The 17,719-nt window shown below is 41.5% G+C and overlaps 1 protein-coding gene across 1 annotated transcript in view; it reads left to right on the top strand.

The window, feature by feature from the left end:
- The window catches only part of CSMD1 (CUB and Sushi multiple domains 1), a gene marked incomplete at both ends in the record, with an annotated part of 1,592,168 nt that overhangs the window by 1,482,667 nt on the left and 91,782 nt on the right, over positions 1-17,719 (top strand). The window contains 3 exons of the mRNA XM_080710482.1: positions 11-199; positions 3,482-3,628; positions 7,474-7,662. Of these exons, the coding sequence (XP_080566608.1) occupies positions 11-199; positions 3,482-3,628; positions 7,474-7,662 (525 nt within the window). The remainder of the gene's footprint in view (positions 1-10; positions 200-3,481; positions 3,629-7,473; positions 7,663-17,719) is intronic.

Below are 17,719 nucleotides of genomic sequence, written 5' to 3'. Positions count from 1 at the left end.
TTCCTCTTAGCACAATGTCCAGCGAATGAAGTCCGGACAGAATCATCTGGAGTGATCCTCAGTCCCGGGTACCCAGGTAGCTACTTTAACTCTCAAACATGCTCCTGGACTATTAAGGTACAACCAAACTTCAACATCACCATCTTCGTGGACACCTTTCAGAGTGAAAAACAATTTGACACCCTGGAAGTATTTGATGGTAAGTGCTTTTCATCTTTGCATATCAGTGACCTAATAAATATTTAATTAAAAAAACAGTGTAATGGGTTAGTGACACAGCACTTGGGTATATTACCAAGTTAATGTATCATCACCAAAGGACAAAACAAAACAAAAAAATCAAATACTCTGAGACTGATGCCTTTTGAGATATCAAGTGGTCTTATGCAACATTTCAAACAATGCTTTTCAAAGAGTAGACTCTGAACTTGTACTGATTTTTTTAAACAATTTTAAATTCTTTAACTTTAATATTCAGAGTAGGTAATCTCAAAGAGCCTTTACTTTTTCCCCCAGTAATATATTGAGTCACATGGCATTTTAGAAAAATGAAGAATTCTAGAGTATTTTAACCACTGTAACTATTTTACTGGACGTGCATAAAGCTAAAGGCTCACAGAGAAGTCTAGCTGTTGAAGCATACAGGAGTCTGTAATGTACATTTTTAAAGAAGAATAGTGAAATAGTTAACTAAACACCTGCTAAGACTGTTTTTAGTAAAAGACTTATGATTTTGTATAACTCCAATAAACATTCTAACCTCTGAGAGCAAGCACATGGTTGAATTGTTAATTTGAAATGATAGTGATGTTAATATTTTTCTTTGTACAGAAGCATTATCATTGCCCAGAAAAGTAGACCAGGGTACAATTATGGTTGAGCGTAATGATACAGTTTTCTTGTGTTTTGACAGATTTGTCGTTGGGTTTACAAAAATCGCAATCAATTTTGTGAAAAAAGATAATCTGATCTATATGTGTGTGTGCGTCTTGTCTTGCTGACTTTTTTCATTATGAGGTCAAGTACTTGGATGATAGCTCCACATGAACCAATTTATGTGCTTTTCATAATTAACTAACTACATTTAAAATGGACCTCACAGTTTTATACATAGAAGTGGAGAACTGGAGAAAGACAGAGGATTGGAGAATGTTTTTTATTTTTTTAAGACTGTCCAAACAGACATGCCTTTCTGATTATTTTTCCCTCAATCTTTAGAATAGAGAGAAATAATTCATTAGCCAAGAACAAAATTACATCATTTGTAAGAAGATGGAAAAACCTGGAGAACATTATGTTAAATAAATGGGATCAGCCAAGAACAGAAAGAGGAGGGACAGATGTTTTCTCTAATATGCTCAAGCTAGGGAGCATTTGGGATGCCAGAGGGAATCCAGATGATGGGGGAGATTCTCACTGGAGACAGGGAGGGAGAAGGGGAGAGGAAAACTGAGGTTCATTACTGGAAATACTACCATCGGCCATGTGTACACATGCATACCATTGGCAATCCGGGCACTAGGGATTGGTTGGGAGGGAGGGAAATGGGGAGCGGAGCACCAAGTACTCTGTGCATGCATGCCGTTGGCAACATGCCCTACCCTGTGATGGGAGACTATAATGCACTAATAAAAGCAAAACATTAAATAGGTGTGATATTGTAAAATTACGCATGTTCTTTTATTTCAAATTAGTTAAATCAGAATATAACTGCTGCTACTTTTTTCTCTTAATTTCAGGAGCAAAATATTTATCAATAATTTTTGTACTAATCACCTCCAATTTGACCTCCCCAAACTCTGGGTAGGCCATGTCTGTTATGAACAACATACAGGGCAGCCCGTAGAGACCATACCCCACCAGTGGCTGTCAGAGCAGTCAAGGATCTGTGACTTGCATTGTTCCGCTTGCAAAGGTTTTTCTATAAAATGAAAGGTCAGGGTTTTATGTGAAAACATTTTTAAGTGATGGCATTTTTGTTGCCGTAAATGTCACGTTCATCTCTTTTTGGTAAGACAGGAGCTCTTTTATAGTCCATGAGTGGACCAGAAAACATGTTGAATGTATCGATTTTAAACTTTATTAGCTCCGGAGTATATTACTCTCTGTGGCTCGAGTGTGGATAGCCCATAGTTTTTTTTAAAAGTAGAATTTTAAGCATCATAGAACTTGGTTGAGAAAAATGTCAGAATAAGGATAGTACGCCACTGATATAATCCTCACAGGCACCATCTTGGTAAGCAGAACAATGGCTCTCCTTCATGGGACCATAAAACAGGGGCTGCTCTACATAGGTCAATTGGATAGTTACTTTTAAAGAGATGTCTTGGGAAGCTTGTTGCATTTGAAGCAGATGGACAGATGCGATTGAATGAGGGATTCGGTATGGATTCACAACCCCTGAAACTTTATGAACTCTTACAGTTTGCCACTAATAAGATGGCATTTTAAAATATCCTACGTTCAAGTTAATTCTGACTGGCATTTGACTTCAGAATATCCGTTGGCTCGGTAAACAACCACACGCATGCTGACATACAGAATGCAGTCCTCTCTTCTCAGTTACAAAGCATGTGCCCCTTCTGCACGGTCTGCCAGGACACTCCCAGGACAGACTGGCAGAAAAGAGCAGCATCCCTGGCCTTGGCGCTGCCTCCACCCTGTATTTACTGAGCCACTTTCTGCCTCTGTTCACGAGGCTGCCCTAAGAATGTGTTGTGGGTGGGTGGTGTGAGCCACACAAGTTCACTTCTTAGGGCCCCGGAGGTCACGAGTCCACCATGCCCATGTGGCTGGCTGCTTACAGTGAGGCCCGTCTCCTGGCTTGCAGACAGCTCTGTCTCCCTGTATCCTCAGAGGGTCCTCCCGCTGTGTCCCTGCATCCCGATCTACTCTGCTTACAGGAACATCAGTCAGGCTGCAGGAGGGCTTACCCTTGTGAACCCACTTTAACCTACCTCTGTCTCTAAAGCCTCTCTGTATAAATACAGTCACAGGCTGACATATTTGGAGTAGGGCTTCGACGTATAATTGTAGGAGAGTACAGTTGATCCCAGGACAGTGTGATTTGGGAAAATCATTTGAAATTTTCTGATTGGGAGCTACACAGGGAATGGAGTTATGACAGAAAAATCACTCTGGTGTATTTCCTGGGGGTGACCTGTGAATGTAGAAACAGAACAAGAAAGCGCTAAAAACTAGGGGGTAGTGTCATGGTCACTAACAGACCTGGAAGTGTGACCACAACATGGTTATTCGACCAGGCAACTTCTCCCCATCACAGCGTCGTCGCAGAGACAGGAGTGACGCTGCTCACATTTTTTCTAGGTCATTTTATGCTGTAACTCGAAATCCCTGTCCGTTTTGGAAATAAATAGCTGAATATTGTATATATAGATACCAATTTAATCCAAGCTAAAAGTAGCCTTATCCCATAAGGACTCGCTCGCATCTGAACTTTCTGTTCTTCTGTTTCATTTAGGATCTTCTGGACAAAGCCCTCTGTTAGTGGTCCTAAGCGGGAACCATACTGAGCAGTCCAACTTCACCAGCAAGAGTCATCAGTTATACCTCCGCTGGTCCACTGACCACGCCACCAGTAAGAAAGGATTCAAGATTCGCTATGCAGGTGGGTATACGAGGCTAGACTCTACGTCAGAGTGTTTGCAACAAAAATAATCTCCATCAAGTAGAAGAAGTTAGGCCAGGCGTGGTGGCGTATGCTTGTAATCACAGCATTTGGGAGGCTGAGGTGGGAGGACTGCAGATCACGACAGCCTCAGCTGCTTAGTGAGGCCCTTTGAAACTCAGTGAGACCCTGTTTCAAAATAAAAATTAGGACTGGGGGTGTAGCTCAGCTATAGAATGCCCCTGAGCTCCATCCCCGGTACCTAAAAATAAATAAATAAATAAAAGAAATTAGAGACTGTGAAAGACAAACCCTTGATTTCTGACTGTTTAAAACTAACTTCAGGAGAAATAGAGTGATAGGAAATTACTATCAGTGATATCTCCAAACCATATTAGCTAACTTGCCAATTGATATTTTAAAGTTATTGTTAAAATGATAAAACATTGAATTGCATACTGAAGACAGCAAAGACATATTTCAAAAGATAAAATAATAAAACCTAAATTGATTATAAAATGTTTAAATATTGTAGGAACAAATAGGAAGAAATTATTATATTGATATTAATTGTGGGAACAACTCTTACTTCTAAAAGTATGTCATTTCATCCATCTGTATATCTTCACATGCGTGTATACACATGTAAACAGATATTCATGCATGTACAAATACATATATAATAGTTCTGTTTTATATGTATATTATTTTCAAAGTGTTATTTTGTCTTTTATGTACTTTAATAATTCTTTGGTAGTAGTTGTGTGTGTCTGTATGTGTGTGCATGTGTGTGTGCGTGCGTGTATGTGTGTGTGTGTGTGTGTGTGTGTGTGTGTGTGTGTTGCTAAGAATTGAATCCAGGGGCATTCTACCAGAGTTAGAATTATTTCTTCTTATTTTTCTTTCAGTATGTTCTCACTAAGTTACTATGTGATGGCCTTGAACCTGTGATCCTCCTGTCTTAGCCTCCCAAGTACCAGGATTACAGATGTGTGCCACCATGCTCAGCATTTGGCTACGGTTATTTATTAAGTCAATTAGTTAATCAACAAGTGAATTTTATCATCCAATATACTTATGGTATAGTATTTCCTGTACACAATTGTGAATCTGATCTGATCCACACCAATGTCTACACTATCCTGCAAATGCAATAGGAGGCTATTTCAATATCTGAGAATATTTTAATTACTAAGCAAAATAAATAAAGAAGTAATTGTTTATGAATCTCAGTATCCCTTCAGCAATACCCCCAACCCTGTGAGATGAGTCCCTAGGAAGAGGCCAGTGCTGATGTGACCTGGGCACTGTCTCCGCCAAGGGTGCTATTCTTTGTTGAAGCTTCTCATCTCCAGGGCGAGGGCCATCCTGAGGGTTGGGAGAGTCCTGGGAGCTGGGAGGAGAGTTTCCGCTCTGTCTCATTGGGTAGTCTTATTGGTCTGCACCCAGCAGCGGGCTGTGGACAGGCTCCTGGGATAGGCCTATGGGAGTGAGGTTCATGCATGCGTCATCTGGAAAATGCAGCCCAGTGCCTCAGACCTGCACTATGAAGGGCATGAGAGCAACCATTGAATTCTCGTCCATCAAAACCCTTGTTCTGAAAATTAGATGAGCTCCTTGGACTTACCTCCCATCTGCAAAAGTGGTCAGCGTGGGGAAAATTATAGTGAAAGCAATTTATCTGGTTTTGTCCCTGGAAAAGTACATAGCAGTCTGCTGACCATTTTTTTGAGAACAGGGATCTTGGCTTTTCGAGGGATATTTCCATTCCCTGTACAACTGAGAGATCCTCTTTATCCAGTGGTATCAGGAGAAGGAGGCTATACAATAGTATGTTTTGACGTTGAATGTCTACTGTGTTACTGATAGACTTCAGATCTGTAGGGTTCTGTGCGTGCAGAGATCATTACTGAAACTTAGTGAGTCCATGATCTCTGTTAGGAGTTCAACCCTATTAATTTCCAGAAAGTAATAAAATAAAAGTGCCCTTGAAATATCAAGATGTGGGCTCAGGAGCCCCAGCCATAGCATGACTACTTAACCGCACGCTCCCCCTCCAGCCTGTGTGTGCCTTACACACTTGAGCTCTTGAACACAGATGCAACATAATTGGTTACCATAATTGGAAATCAAGGAAGACAACAGCAAAGAAAATGCCTATCATCTCGTGGCGGCAGCTAGAGTTTTCAGAATCCTCCCCAATGTGACTGCGTGGTGCTGAGTGTTGTTTTCTCACCACTAACTGGAGCATAGCAAGTGTCCACTGTCTGCAAATGGATGGTGCAGACGGGGCCAGAACAAATGCAGAATTCAGGATGTGTGATGCTCCCAGTCTCCTCCCGCCTGGATGCCTGCCGTTCACTGTTCTGCAACCTGTGTTTCTGAGGCTCGCCAGTCACCAGCAGCCTGAGGTTGGGGCACGGTTCTTGGTGTTCTTCCTCTAGCAGAGAGTTGAACAGGCAGGCCCAGGAGAGGCTGGTGAGAGAAGAGATACGGAGAAAGAATGGGCAGATATCAAAGCTCACAAAGACAGGTCACCAGCCTGCAAATCATGTCCTAAATCCTGTCCCCACCATCCTCAGAAACACAGACAGCACCCATAGAACCTCAAGTTCTCTGCCTTCAGAAAGCTGGTGTTTCCAACTTTCTGTGTCCTCCCTGACTTTAGAGGAGGGACCGAGGCCAGTCTGGGTGTTCTCCCTGCGTTTCGCGTCTTTTTTTGCTAGCACAGTGATGCTGGGCACTTGGTGGGCAGATCGCCTGGTTTTTCTTCAACTCTTTGTACTTTTACATTCCGAGTTTACTTAAAACAAACTGGAAATAGGAAATAATTGGTGATGGAGCAAGGACGCCTAAGATTCAGCATCAGTGGGTTTTCCCTTAACAAAAGTGTAAAAAGCTGAACTGTACCTCAAAGGCTCCCTTGGCTGGAAACATCTGCCTTGGATGCCTCCTCCAGGGCCGTGGCTGACCACTGCGACCAGAAGCAGGCTCTGCTCCTGGGCAGGACTCGGACAGGAACCCTCAGAAAGTGTCCTTTGACTGTGTCTAAGGACCAGAGCAAGGTGAAGTGTCCAGACCCCCAGGAGTGAGCTTTGCCTTGGGAAGACCCTCTGGGGAGTGTGCCTGTGAATGTCTGCCTCCCAAAGCACCCACATGTTCCCAGAGCTTAACTTTCTCTGTGTTAATGTTCCCATTTATTTGAAGGGAGTTCCTAAGACTTTAAGCTGTAATGAACTAGCCTTATTAAGGATGAAATAAGTGTGTGTGTGTGTGTGTGTGTGTGTGTGTGTGTGTGTGTAGCTTTCCCCAGTAGAAATGTGACATTCTGTGTGGGTAAAACTGCCACCAAATGCCTGTATTTGATTTTTAAAAATCTCCCTACAAAGGTGACCACTGTAAGATTTGTATCAACCTGGAGTAGAAAAGTTTTCTTCAAAGATTTTATGCAAATTCCATATGCTCAAAATGATGCATGATGTCTAGATCATCATGCAATTGATAAGCCCCCCAAAAAACAAGAATTCTTTTAATATTCCTTTATTACCTTTTTAAGTAATTTTTTAATTTGGACAGTGTCATTTTCTTAAGCACGGCACCCCGAGCAGTACCCCATCATTTATTACTCTGGTGATTGTTAGGCTATTACAGTGGCTAAGGGAGGGGTCGGCCACTGCAGATGGTGCCCTGCTGCACACCTCTGCCCTGACTCCCAACCTAGGGTCACCAGAGTTTCTGGAGGAAGGAGACTCCCAACTCTAGACTCTGGATGCTTTGTTGGTACTGTTGGTACTTGCTGAGCCCCATTTGCTTGTCCAACCTACTCACATGTGTGTCCCCCGCAGCCCCTTACTGCAGCCTGACTCCCACTCTGAGGAACGGTGGAGTTTTGAACAAGACCTCAGGAGCAGTGGGAAGTAAGGTGCATTACTTCTGCAAGCCGGGATATCGAATGATCGGCCACAGCAATGCCACCTGCAGGCGGAGCCCGGGGGGCATGTACCAGTGGGATGCCCTCATGCCGCTCTGCCAGGGTAAGACTCTGCCTCCCTCCCCAACCTTGGTCTCCCTGCCTCTTACGCATGTGTTAATTATACTCCAAAACCAAGTAAAGCCAGGAGGGTGGGTACAAGGTAAGGAACAGGTGAGTGTGGGTTTCGTTTTTAATTTTTTATTGGTATATTGGAGTCATACATCTTCAGAGTGTACAAGATGGCAGAGGCGTGTATGCACACTTCACCCAGTTAGCCCCTTTCCAGTTCCCTCCCCATCCCTCCCCCACCTCCTTCTCATGTCTGGCTTAGTGACTGACTTTGACATGTCTGTGAATGTGCGTCATGTACAGTGGGGAATTTCCCTCTCCGCCCGTATGTCCCCCTCAGTCAGGTCGCCCTACTTGCTCATCTGTAGACTCTCCTTCTTCGTCTAGCGTTCCTCCCATGACCCATTTTCTCCCTAGTTTCCACCCATTAGGGAGAGCATCTGACTTCTTACTTTTTGTGACTGACTAATCTCACTTAGCATAATGTCCTCCAGTTCCATCCATTTCCCTGTAAATGGTGTAATTTTGTTCTTCTTTATGACTGAGTAAAATTCTATTGGGTACCTCTCCCATAGTTTATAATCCATGCATCTGTTGATGGACATCATGGCTGGTTCCAAAGTTTGGCAATGGTGAATTGTGCAGCTATGAACATAGATACACGTGCATTAGTTTGGTGGTTTGGTTTCCTTTCTTTTGGGTAGACACTCAGAAGTGGTATTGCTGGATCAAATGGTAGGTTCATTCCCATTCTTCTGAGGATCTACTCTTTTCCAAAGTGATTGCACTATATTTAGACCCACCAACAATGTATTAGAGTTCCCACCGCTTCACATTCTTGTCAGCATTTGTTGTTGTTTGTTTACAACAGTGCATGTTAAGCTTTGTTCAACCATGCAAACACTTCTTAGATTACACATTGGGCTCGATTTAAATTTACATTTTGAATTTGGGTACACATATTATAACATATCTTCATTGTGAAGTGAAAAAGGTATCATCCGCTTAAGATTCTAAATAATTTATCTTGACCATTGTATTAATGAATATGACCTATTGCTCAAAAGCCCATTTTTTCTTATTTTATTTTAGATGTCCCTCCTTTGAGCTATAGGCATTCTAATTGATTTTCTTTTGGTGATTTTAATTGGGGGCTTAACATTAATTTAGCATTTTATACTTCTTTAAAAATGATTTTTATCATGTTCATACAAAACAAGTTTTCAAATAAATCAATTTAATTTTAATCAAAGGCTTTGATGTCATTGAGCTGACATCATTGTGTCTTCAAGGTATATATTTGTGGTGAACTCTACTAGCCTCTGGGAGTTGATGTGTGCATGGGGTTCCACCCTGGCCTTCAAATTTCTCTCTGGCATGAGATGCCTTGCTTCCTCCTATTTCTCTCTGAGACCATGGAAGGTACTCATCACAGTCATGTGTGACATTAACTGTAGAAAGGTAAGCAAAAGCTTGCCTTGTATTATTTAGGTTTTATATCCAGAAGTTCTACCTTAATGAAAAATAAGCATATAGTTAAGAAGCTTGTTTTATTAAGAGTAAAGGTTCTTTGCCTTAAAATAAGGCCACTTTTTTTTTAGGAGATAGACTTTTATTAGCTTTGTTTTCTGACTCTCTTTGATGGCATGGAACCATTGCCGAGGAAAGCCACCTTCTTTTCAGAGCAGGGTGTGGGGCTGAGTCCTCTTGCCACTGAGATCAGAAGACCAGGACAAAGTACTGACCCCAGCAGCACCTAGACTCCAAGGGCTGGAGAAGAACCCCAGGACCTGGGGATCCTGCATCGTGTCCTCAGAGCTCTGCTTTACTGTGCAGGCTGTTCAGACAGAGCCCAAAGGCAGTGTGCTCCCAGGACAGACCAGAACAGCACTGGACCGAGCCCTCCACGGGGGAGAAGACCCTGGAGGGTTGGCTTCCAGGTTGGGCTGGTCTATCCTCCTGGGGCATGAATGACCTCCAGAAGCTGTTAATGAGATAGAACGTGGCTGGCTTTCCAGAAGAAGGAGGGGATGCCAGGCTGTCCAGGATCTGTCATGCTGACGGTCTTGGCCTCCAGCTCCTTCTTTTATCCCATTCACCCAGAATTACACAGTACAGGGTTAAATGGCTCAGAACTGACATGGAGCGCAGGAAATCAGCTTCTGAAGCCCCCGGTTAGGGCTGAGGGGTCTGCGTATGGGATCAGTGTCTCTCTCTATAGTTCTGGGCACAAACTGAGCAATGGCCTTGGGGACATGAGGTGCTACAATTACAGGGAATGTTCCAGAAGGAGAACAAGAGTGTCATCCTTCATATTACTTCTTAGAGATCCATGTCCTGTGTGATTTTGCTCTGAAATGATTGAGTCTTTACATTTCCTCTTTTTGGGTTCTAAATTTTCTGTTAACCTTTCTGATAACCAGAAGTTAAAATATCTTGTGGTTTGAGACCTTTAAAACATGGAGGGACCATACAAATAAGATAGTTTATCTGTATACTTAAACCAAGACATGTGAAGCCAGGAGGCTTACAAGTCATCATAGCAATGTTAGTCTAAACTCTCCTGCCAGCCTGTTCAGTGTGGACGTCCAATTGTTTCTTTCAAAGGAAAGTCTACTTCAAACTTAATCTACAGTTCTGTAAATAATCTATGCTTTAGATGATTAATCCCTTCACCATGGTGAATGATTGGAGTGAATCTTGTCTGGAATACAGAGGTACCTTGGAAACTATGAAAAACTCATGTTTGTGTGAAATAAAAACCTCACTAAATACAGGAAATGGGTTTGGCAAAAAAGCAAATGGTGAAACTCTTGAGGAGGTTGTGTCATCAGGCCTTCTGGCTCTATATAGAGTAAGCAAGACAGAATTGGGGTGACCTACTCTGGCTATGAGGGTTGGACGTCTCAGGTTCCTTCTGAAGGGTGGACCATAGGAGAGCACACAGTCTCAGGGGCAACATACTGTGCTCCTGTGGGGGCCCGAGGCAACATCCTGGGGGCCCTAGGCAAGCTGGATCTGTAGGGTCTGATGCAAAGAGAAGAAAGCGTGTTTTAAATTATTAGGAAAGAGGTGCTAAGCCGGGTGTTGTAATCCCAGTACCTGGGAGGCTGAGACAGGAGGATCACAGTTTTGTACCTAGCCTCAGCAACTTAGTGAGGTCCTCTGCAATGTAGTAAGACTATGTTTCTAAATAAAAGAAGAAAATCAGTCTGAGGGTGTAGCTCAGAGGTAGAATGACTTTGAGTTCTATCTCCAGTAGCACAAAAAAATGAGAAGAAAAAAAAAGAAAAGAGATGGTAGGTTTTTTATATTTATTCATATAATACATTTTATTGGTGCATTGAAATTGTATAGAATAGCTTATAACGTATTTCTGTACTTCAAGCATAATATAAACTATGATTTGTTTTTTATACTTTTATTGGGGCCTTGTAGTTTCACATCACAATGTGCTTCTTAGCGGTGTCAATGTTTTTCATAAGATCTTTTCATAAGTTCTATAAGCACCAATGCCAATAAGTCACAATCCTTTAACAAAGAGCACCTGCTGCGATATTCTACGCTAGAAGCTCTACCACAGAATAAATTATATTTGAGGTTTTTTGACAGCAATCAAATCTGTTCAAAAACAGTTACAGATTCTACAGTCAGTCATGTATGAGAGGTATTGGGAACTTATTTTCTGATACAAATATTTTTTATTTGTATTGTAGAAATATTTTAAGATTTGCACCAAACTCAAAGGTCATCATAGTTATTTTGTCTTCACTTGACAGTGGTGGAAGAAACTGGAAAACTAAAAATACATAAACATAAATACTAACTAACAACAGCAACCAATATGTTCTTTTACGATATTTAAAATCCATATTGGATTATTTAATATTTTGAATATGTTGATAATAAGTGTCAACAGCATTTCATTTATTTTTTAAGAAGAATAAACACAATTTACACATTTTTCAACTGAATTAGGACATTAGTTTTTTTCTCTTTAAAACAACAGCCTAGAAGAATAACTGGAAATCTTTTCTAAAATGCAACCATTGCCTTTTAGGAAAAGAATAAGGCCAAAGCCCAGAGCATTGAGGTCAAATCCTTTTAGCCCCAACAACCAATTGAGCAATTACAGCCCTGAGGCTGCACCGTAGGAAGCTGAGCATACCAGCCTGTCTCTTGCAGCCACCTGGCAACATTTTTCAAATTAAAAATAAATCAATATATCTCTGACTTTCTAAGAGATACATTTGAGAATTATCTTGTGTCCTTAAAGATAGTCTAGTGCCGGAACGGTTTCTTTTCCCTCTTCTGTTTTCATTGTTGTTTTGGCAGAGGCCTTGAATAGCTAAAATTTTGAGAGGCATTTACTCAGGTGTGGATGGGAAAGCACATGTGAGGGACTCTCCCCTGCCCAGGGGTCTTCTACTCACCCTAAATCCTTTACCTTTCACGTAAGGAGAAATTTTGATAATCAGAATTGTTGAGATAATTAACAAGTAATGTAGAACACATCCTTAGGCGTTCCATAATGGCCGTTGGCATGGGCAGCTCTGCCAGGGCTTTCGTGGGGCACCTGCTCCAGGATTGTGGGGTCAGAGCAGGGCCGGGACAGCACCTCCTCCCCATTACTGTGATGGCTTGGGAATAGCACATGGGCTAAACAAACAGGGATTCACTGGCCATCACCAAGATGTAGCTGGCCAAGTGTGTTTTATTAATTTCAGAGGACTCCAGGATTTTCTTCACTTTGCTTGACCTTTTTAATGATTTCTCTCAGCAAAGCTGGTGTGGTTTCTATCCTCCATGAAGGCAGACATATCTTCTGACCTGCAGCCTTCATTTCCTGCCTTGAAGCAGGAGACCCTGCTAAGCAGCTGTTTTGTTATCAATATACTAATCTTATGTACCTCCAGGATAAGTCTGAACTAGAACTGAAATTTCTGCCTTATCTCAAAGATGCAGTTAAACCTGTGTCTCGCTGTGCACACTTTCAAGTTAAAGACAGAGAGTGTCCCAAGTAGCTGTTTATTTTACAGCTCTGCTTCTTGGGGCCTCATAGAAGATAGAGGTTTGACTTTGCCATTCTATTGTTTATTGATGGTTTGCTAACATTTCTGCAGGCAATATAAAATAAGAAAACTGATCTGTTTTGGAAATCACATGATGGAACTTCTGTTCTTAAAATCAGACTTTTAAGATAGACAGAGATAGGTATCCTTCACCAACACAATACTTTAAAAGTTCTGTGGGACTTCAGAGGGATGGATGGACCAGGAAGATGGTCCAGGTGTATTGGTTCATGTATTTCTTTGACCTATGTATATTAGTGCCTGCGATGACATTACCCAAGGAAACGCAATGATGAATTATCCAAGCTGAGATAGATCTGAGTTTCTGAATTATTTCAAGTACACTATGCCTGCATCCCATAAACTTTATATTTATCCCCTGAGAGGGCATCTTTGAGGAAACTACTGTTATTTACATTTTTTAATTTTCTTAAAAAACAAAGCATCATTACTAAGAGAGAGAGAAAAAAGCTAAGAGAACATGTTTGAAATCCTGGAACAAATTAATTTATGTAGTCTTAATTTTTTTACTCTTGACCATAAAGATCATAGGTAATTACAACTCTGGATTTTACTTTTGTATGCGTATTTATTTGTTTCCATGATTTTGCCAATCTTCTATGTGAAGTGATAATAACTCAGTATTTTTAGAAATTTAGATTTTGCTAGAAATTTAAATTTAAAAAGCTACAGAAATGTGAAATGCCAAATAGCATGCTATGATAGATGTGTGTGTGTAGTGAGAGATAGTTGCTATGTCAGTCACATTCTGATGGTCAGGATATAGAGCCATGTAGTCCAAACGCCCAAGACTTGCTAAATCCCATGAAGCATGTTGTTAATAAAAAAGGTTTATTCTATCTTTTTTAAACCAACCTCATTAATGTTTTAGGGTTTGTTGGATGGTTGGTTTTGGAGATAGCTGGTCAGGCTTTCAGGGTTCAATGATAGGTCCTTCTCCTCTCTGCATTATAATGCTGTGTCACTGCAAGGGAAATTCCACTTCTGTCCTTTGTAAGTGAGGATACAGGTATCACTGCCCTGTTCTGTTTGAAGGACTGAATGACAGTGTTGGTATAAAACTCTTGCAGTAGCACCAGGTATAAGTAGAGGCCAAGACAAAGAAACTCACATCATACAAACAAACTTGTCTCGGCGATTTTAGTTAGTATATATTGATTTGCTGACAGTAGAGAAAGCATCTTGAAACGTCTACAGCCCATGATATTTAGGTAACTAAGCTGGGAGTAGCTTCGTCTTCTTTCTCCTGATAATTAAAATCAGAGATTTGCACACTTTCTACAAGCACCTGCTTGGTACATGTTTGAGACCTGGGTCACACATGATCTGTAACATAGTTGTAACAGTTCTATATAAAATGTCCCCTAAAGGGCTCATCTCTTAGTGCTTGGAGCTGAGGTAGTTTAGTCGTGAGGATTGCAATTCCAGCATCACAGTGGATTTATGTGGAATGTGGCCTCGGCCAGTAGGTTGTGGGTGGAGATAGGTATCTTGGGGAGCAGCCTTGGGGTTCTACCCATGGTTCCTCTCTTCTTGCCTGCTCTCTCTTGCCTCTGGCCTTCGCAGTGGGAGGCGCGCAGCCTACAAGTTCCTGCTGTCCCTGCCTCCTGCTGCCCAGACCATGGTGCTGGGCCTGACGTGGACTGAGTCCAGAACCGTGAGAAAATAAATCTTCTTTCCTCTAAGTTGTGCAGCCAATCTTTTATATTATAGCTGCAAAAATGCTGACTGGAACAATAGTCTTTGTTCATAGATTATTCACAATCCTCTGGATATATAAAAATCAATGTTTAGCTTGCAAGCCATGTGAAAGCAGGCTGCAGGCTAGTTTTGACCCTCATGCTGAGGTCTGCCAACTCTGACATAAGTAATGTGGCAGGACCATCCCGAGGAGCCACACCGGGGCAGCCAGGGCCGGTCACCTCACTTTGTAAGGCCTATTTTGGACGTTTTACCAAGCAGGTGTAATTTACCTGCACTACTGGCTAAAACCCACATGCATATTCATTGAGTAAATAATGGATGTCCTCTGTTCATGCTTAGCACACGGTGTATCACAAAGACCCCTGTTTCCTGTATGTATCTGAAACATGGTTATTAACACATTAGTGAACATAAATGTGCATCAAAGTAATTTTGTATGATGGCAGCAGTTTGTGGAAAAGGTACTTTATAAAGTAGACACAATAGGAGCTTTTCACAGGAGAGGCATAAGTCCTAGGATGAGCGGCTACAGCAATCAGCCATTCCCATGCATTAGAGGAAATTCCCTGTTGTGTGATCTCCTGGGCTCAACATGGAGAAGTCCACATGGTATGAAAAACTCAACATATGTCCAAAGCAAACACAAGGAACTTGTGTTATTTTTCCCTACTTCTGGACCAGAAAACAGGCACAGAGCCACCTGGGCAGAGAGGAGGGGACAGTCAGTGCAGAACTTCTTGCTGCTGACTCGGAGGTTTGGAAATGGCAGCTCCTAAATCCATAAAAGGCAAGCAGGTGGACAATAGTCAAATGTCCCTGGCCTGCTTAAGACGCTGCCGACTTGAAGGGACCAGTTATGGTCTTTCACGAAAGCGGCAGGGCACAGCCGCAGCCTTTACCTGGGGAACCAGCAGCTGGATAACGGCACCCCAGCCAGAGGCAGAGCTGCATTGGAGGGGAACCAACTGGTGGATCAGAACAGAATCCTGAGGGTCTCAGCAATGAGCTGGGGGCTTTCTAGATTCTTCATGCTGGCTTTTTAAAATTCTCAAAGTACAGAAAGCTGAACCATGGAAGGGAAGTGAACGGCTCAACTCACTTGGGAGGTGCTGGGTGTGGCTGGAGGAGGGTGTCTTACCAAAGCAGAGCTTTCCCAGGGTGGAGGGCAGGTGGACAGGCTGAGGTCCCCTAGTCCACTTCCACGTGGGTACATGTGTGCTTAGCTGAGGTGTGTGTTTTTTGGTTTTTTTTGTTGTTGTTGTTGTTGTTTTGCCTTGAAGGTGCTTTGCCAGTGTGAGCACCTGTTTCTCAGCTTTTTATCCTGTCTCATCTATTCTCCGAGGGAGTCAATTCTCTGCCTTCTGGGAGGCTTACGGGACTCTAGCCTGGGGCCCCACAGTGGTCTGAAGATTTCTATCTATATTTGGTTTTGGGATCTGTCCATTTCTTCTTCTTGACCAGAGTTTCTTAGCCCTCAAATATTTTCCAAAAAAAAAAAAAAAAAAGTCCTCTAGAGAACTTTTTAAAATAAGAGTGTCAATAATCCTAGCCATGGAATTTTGACATTGAGAGTCCCATGGAGCCCAGAACCTGCAGGTGGAACCCAGGAGCATTCTATCTACATGCTATACCCCTGGCCATAGTGTTTTCTTTATATATACATATATTCTTAGAAAAATATATATATACTTCTAAGTCTTTACTTAAATCATACCTCAGTTGATAACCATTTTAGATGGTTAGTTATCTAAATGTTACATAGTTAATACTTTGTTGGCTAATTAATTTTACCATTGACTTTTTTTCTGTCAGTGATTAAAAATTCCAACTACTCATTACACACTCATTTTTAGCCATGATTCTATATTTTTCTTTTGGCATATGTGATACCCATCCCAGATCCATACCGATTTTTTCTTTTTCCTTTCTTTTTCTTTGGTACAGAGTGTTGAACCCACAGCCATTCTACCTCTGAGTTACACTCCTTGCCCTGTGTCAGCCTTACAAGGACTGAGATGGATACGCACCACCAGGCCAGCTAATGCATAGAATTTTGATTGAAAATAGCAGTAACACATTTTTGCCTTGAGCAGGAACAAGATCCAATATTACAAAAATGAATGTAAATAAGTTTATTATTCAATTAACCATTAGTAAGTTAATTGATTGGAGGGACTTTTTCAAAGCTATATTTGTCAATTCTTGATAACCTGTGACTCTCAAAGGCAAATATCATGCTTAGTTTTGCTCAGAATTTCAATAATGCTTATAATGTTCTCATTAATACTAAAAGTAGACCCTCCCTACACGTGTGCTTATAAATACATGTAAATAGAGTGCACACATATGCTGTCCATGCAGAGATGTCCAGATGTTCAGCAGCTGTGTTAATCACGACTGATTCTGCGGATTGAATGGAAGCATGCCCTGCCCTCACTCCCAGTGGAAATTGATCAGATATCTGTTCCTTCACCCACCTTTCCCTCCAATCCAGTGAGGATGTTGCAGAACTGAGTCTCATGAAGGAAACTCTAAGGCTGTTCTACTAATTATCTTTGTTTTAGGCACACGTGTCCCTAATATTGCTTAGGAACTATGCTCTTCCAAAACACTGACCATGACACAGAAAGATTCATTCCCATCCATACCAGTGTAACTTTCCGTACTAGTGTAGCTTTCTTAAAATAGCACATTGACATATTAATTCTATGAATGACTTTTTAAAATCAAGGCTTGTTGTTACCTATGTTTTTGTTTTTGTTTGAGATAGTAATAAACTATTGAAGATATTTATTGTTGGTTTTAGCTCATGATGTTTGTATTGTTGATGGGCTGGATGTATTCTTTATCTCCATAGTCCTAGCTTGGTCTAATTAGTGGAGAACCTAGTAAATTGGGCTCCTCCGTGTATAGGCTTAGGAACAGATAGGAGACCTTTTGATTTAACTGTAATAGTCTGAATTCTTAAAGGCAAGTGTTAAACAAGGATTGATCTCAGGCATTTGGGAATCTAAGACCTCTGTAGTGTACACTACTCCTGCCCCTCCAGGTAAATTTTCTTTAACAAAATAATTAGTAGGAACATCAGCTGTTGAATATATCATCATCAAAATCATTTACTACGTCCATTTTTGGCAAATGACCAGTAGAGCATGCATGGTCATTTCTTTACTGGAACCGCAGCTTCCAGATATGTGTGCAGGAAAAAAACAGAGATCAAAGGAGGCCCAGGAAACCACACTTGTCACCTGC

The sequence above is a fragment of the Muscardinus avellanarius genome (genome assembly GCF_963383645.1).
Source record: "Muscardinus avellanarius genome assembly, chromosome: 14".
NCBI lineage: Eukaryota > Metazoa > Chordata > Mammalia > Rodentia > Gliridae > Muscardinus > Muscardinus avellanarius.
The sequence above is the reverse complement of the archived record's forward strand: the minus strand, read 5'-3'. Positions and strand labels throughout refer to the sequence as shown.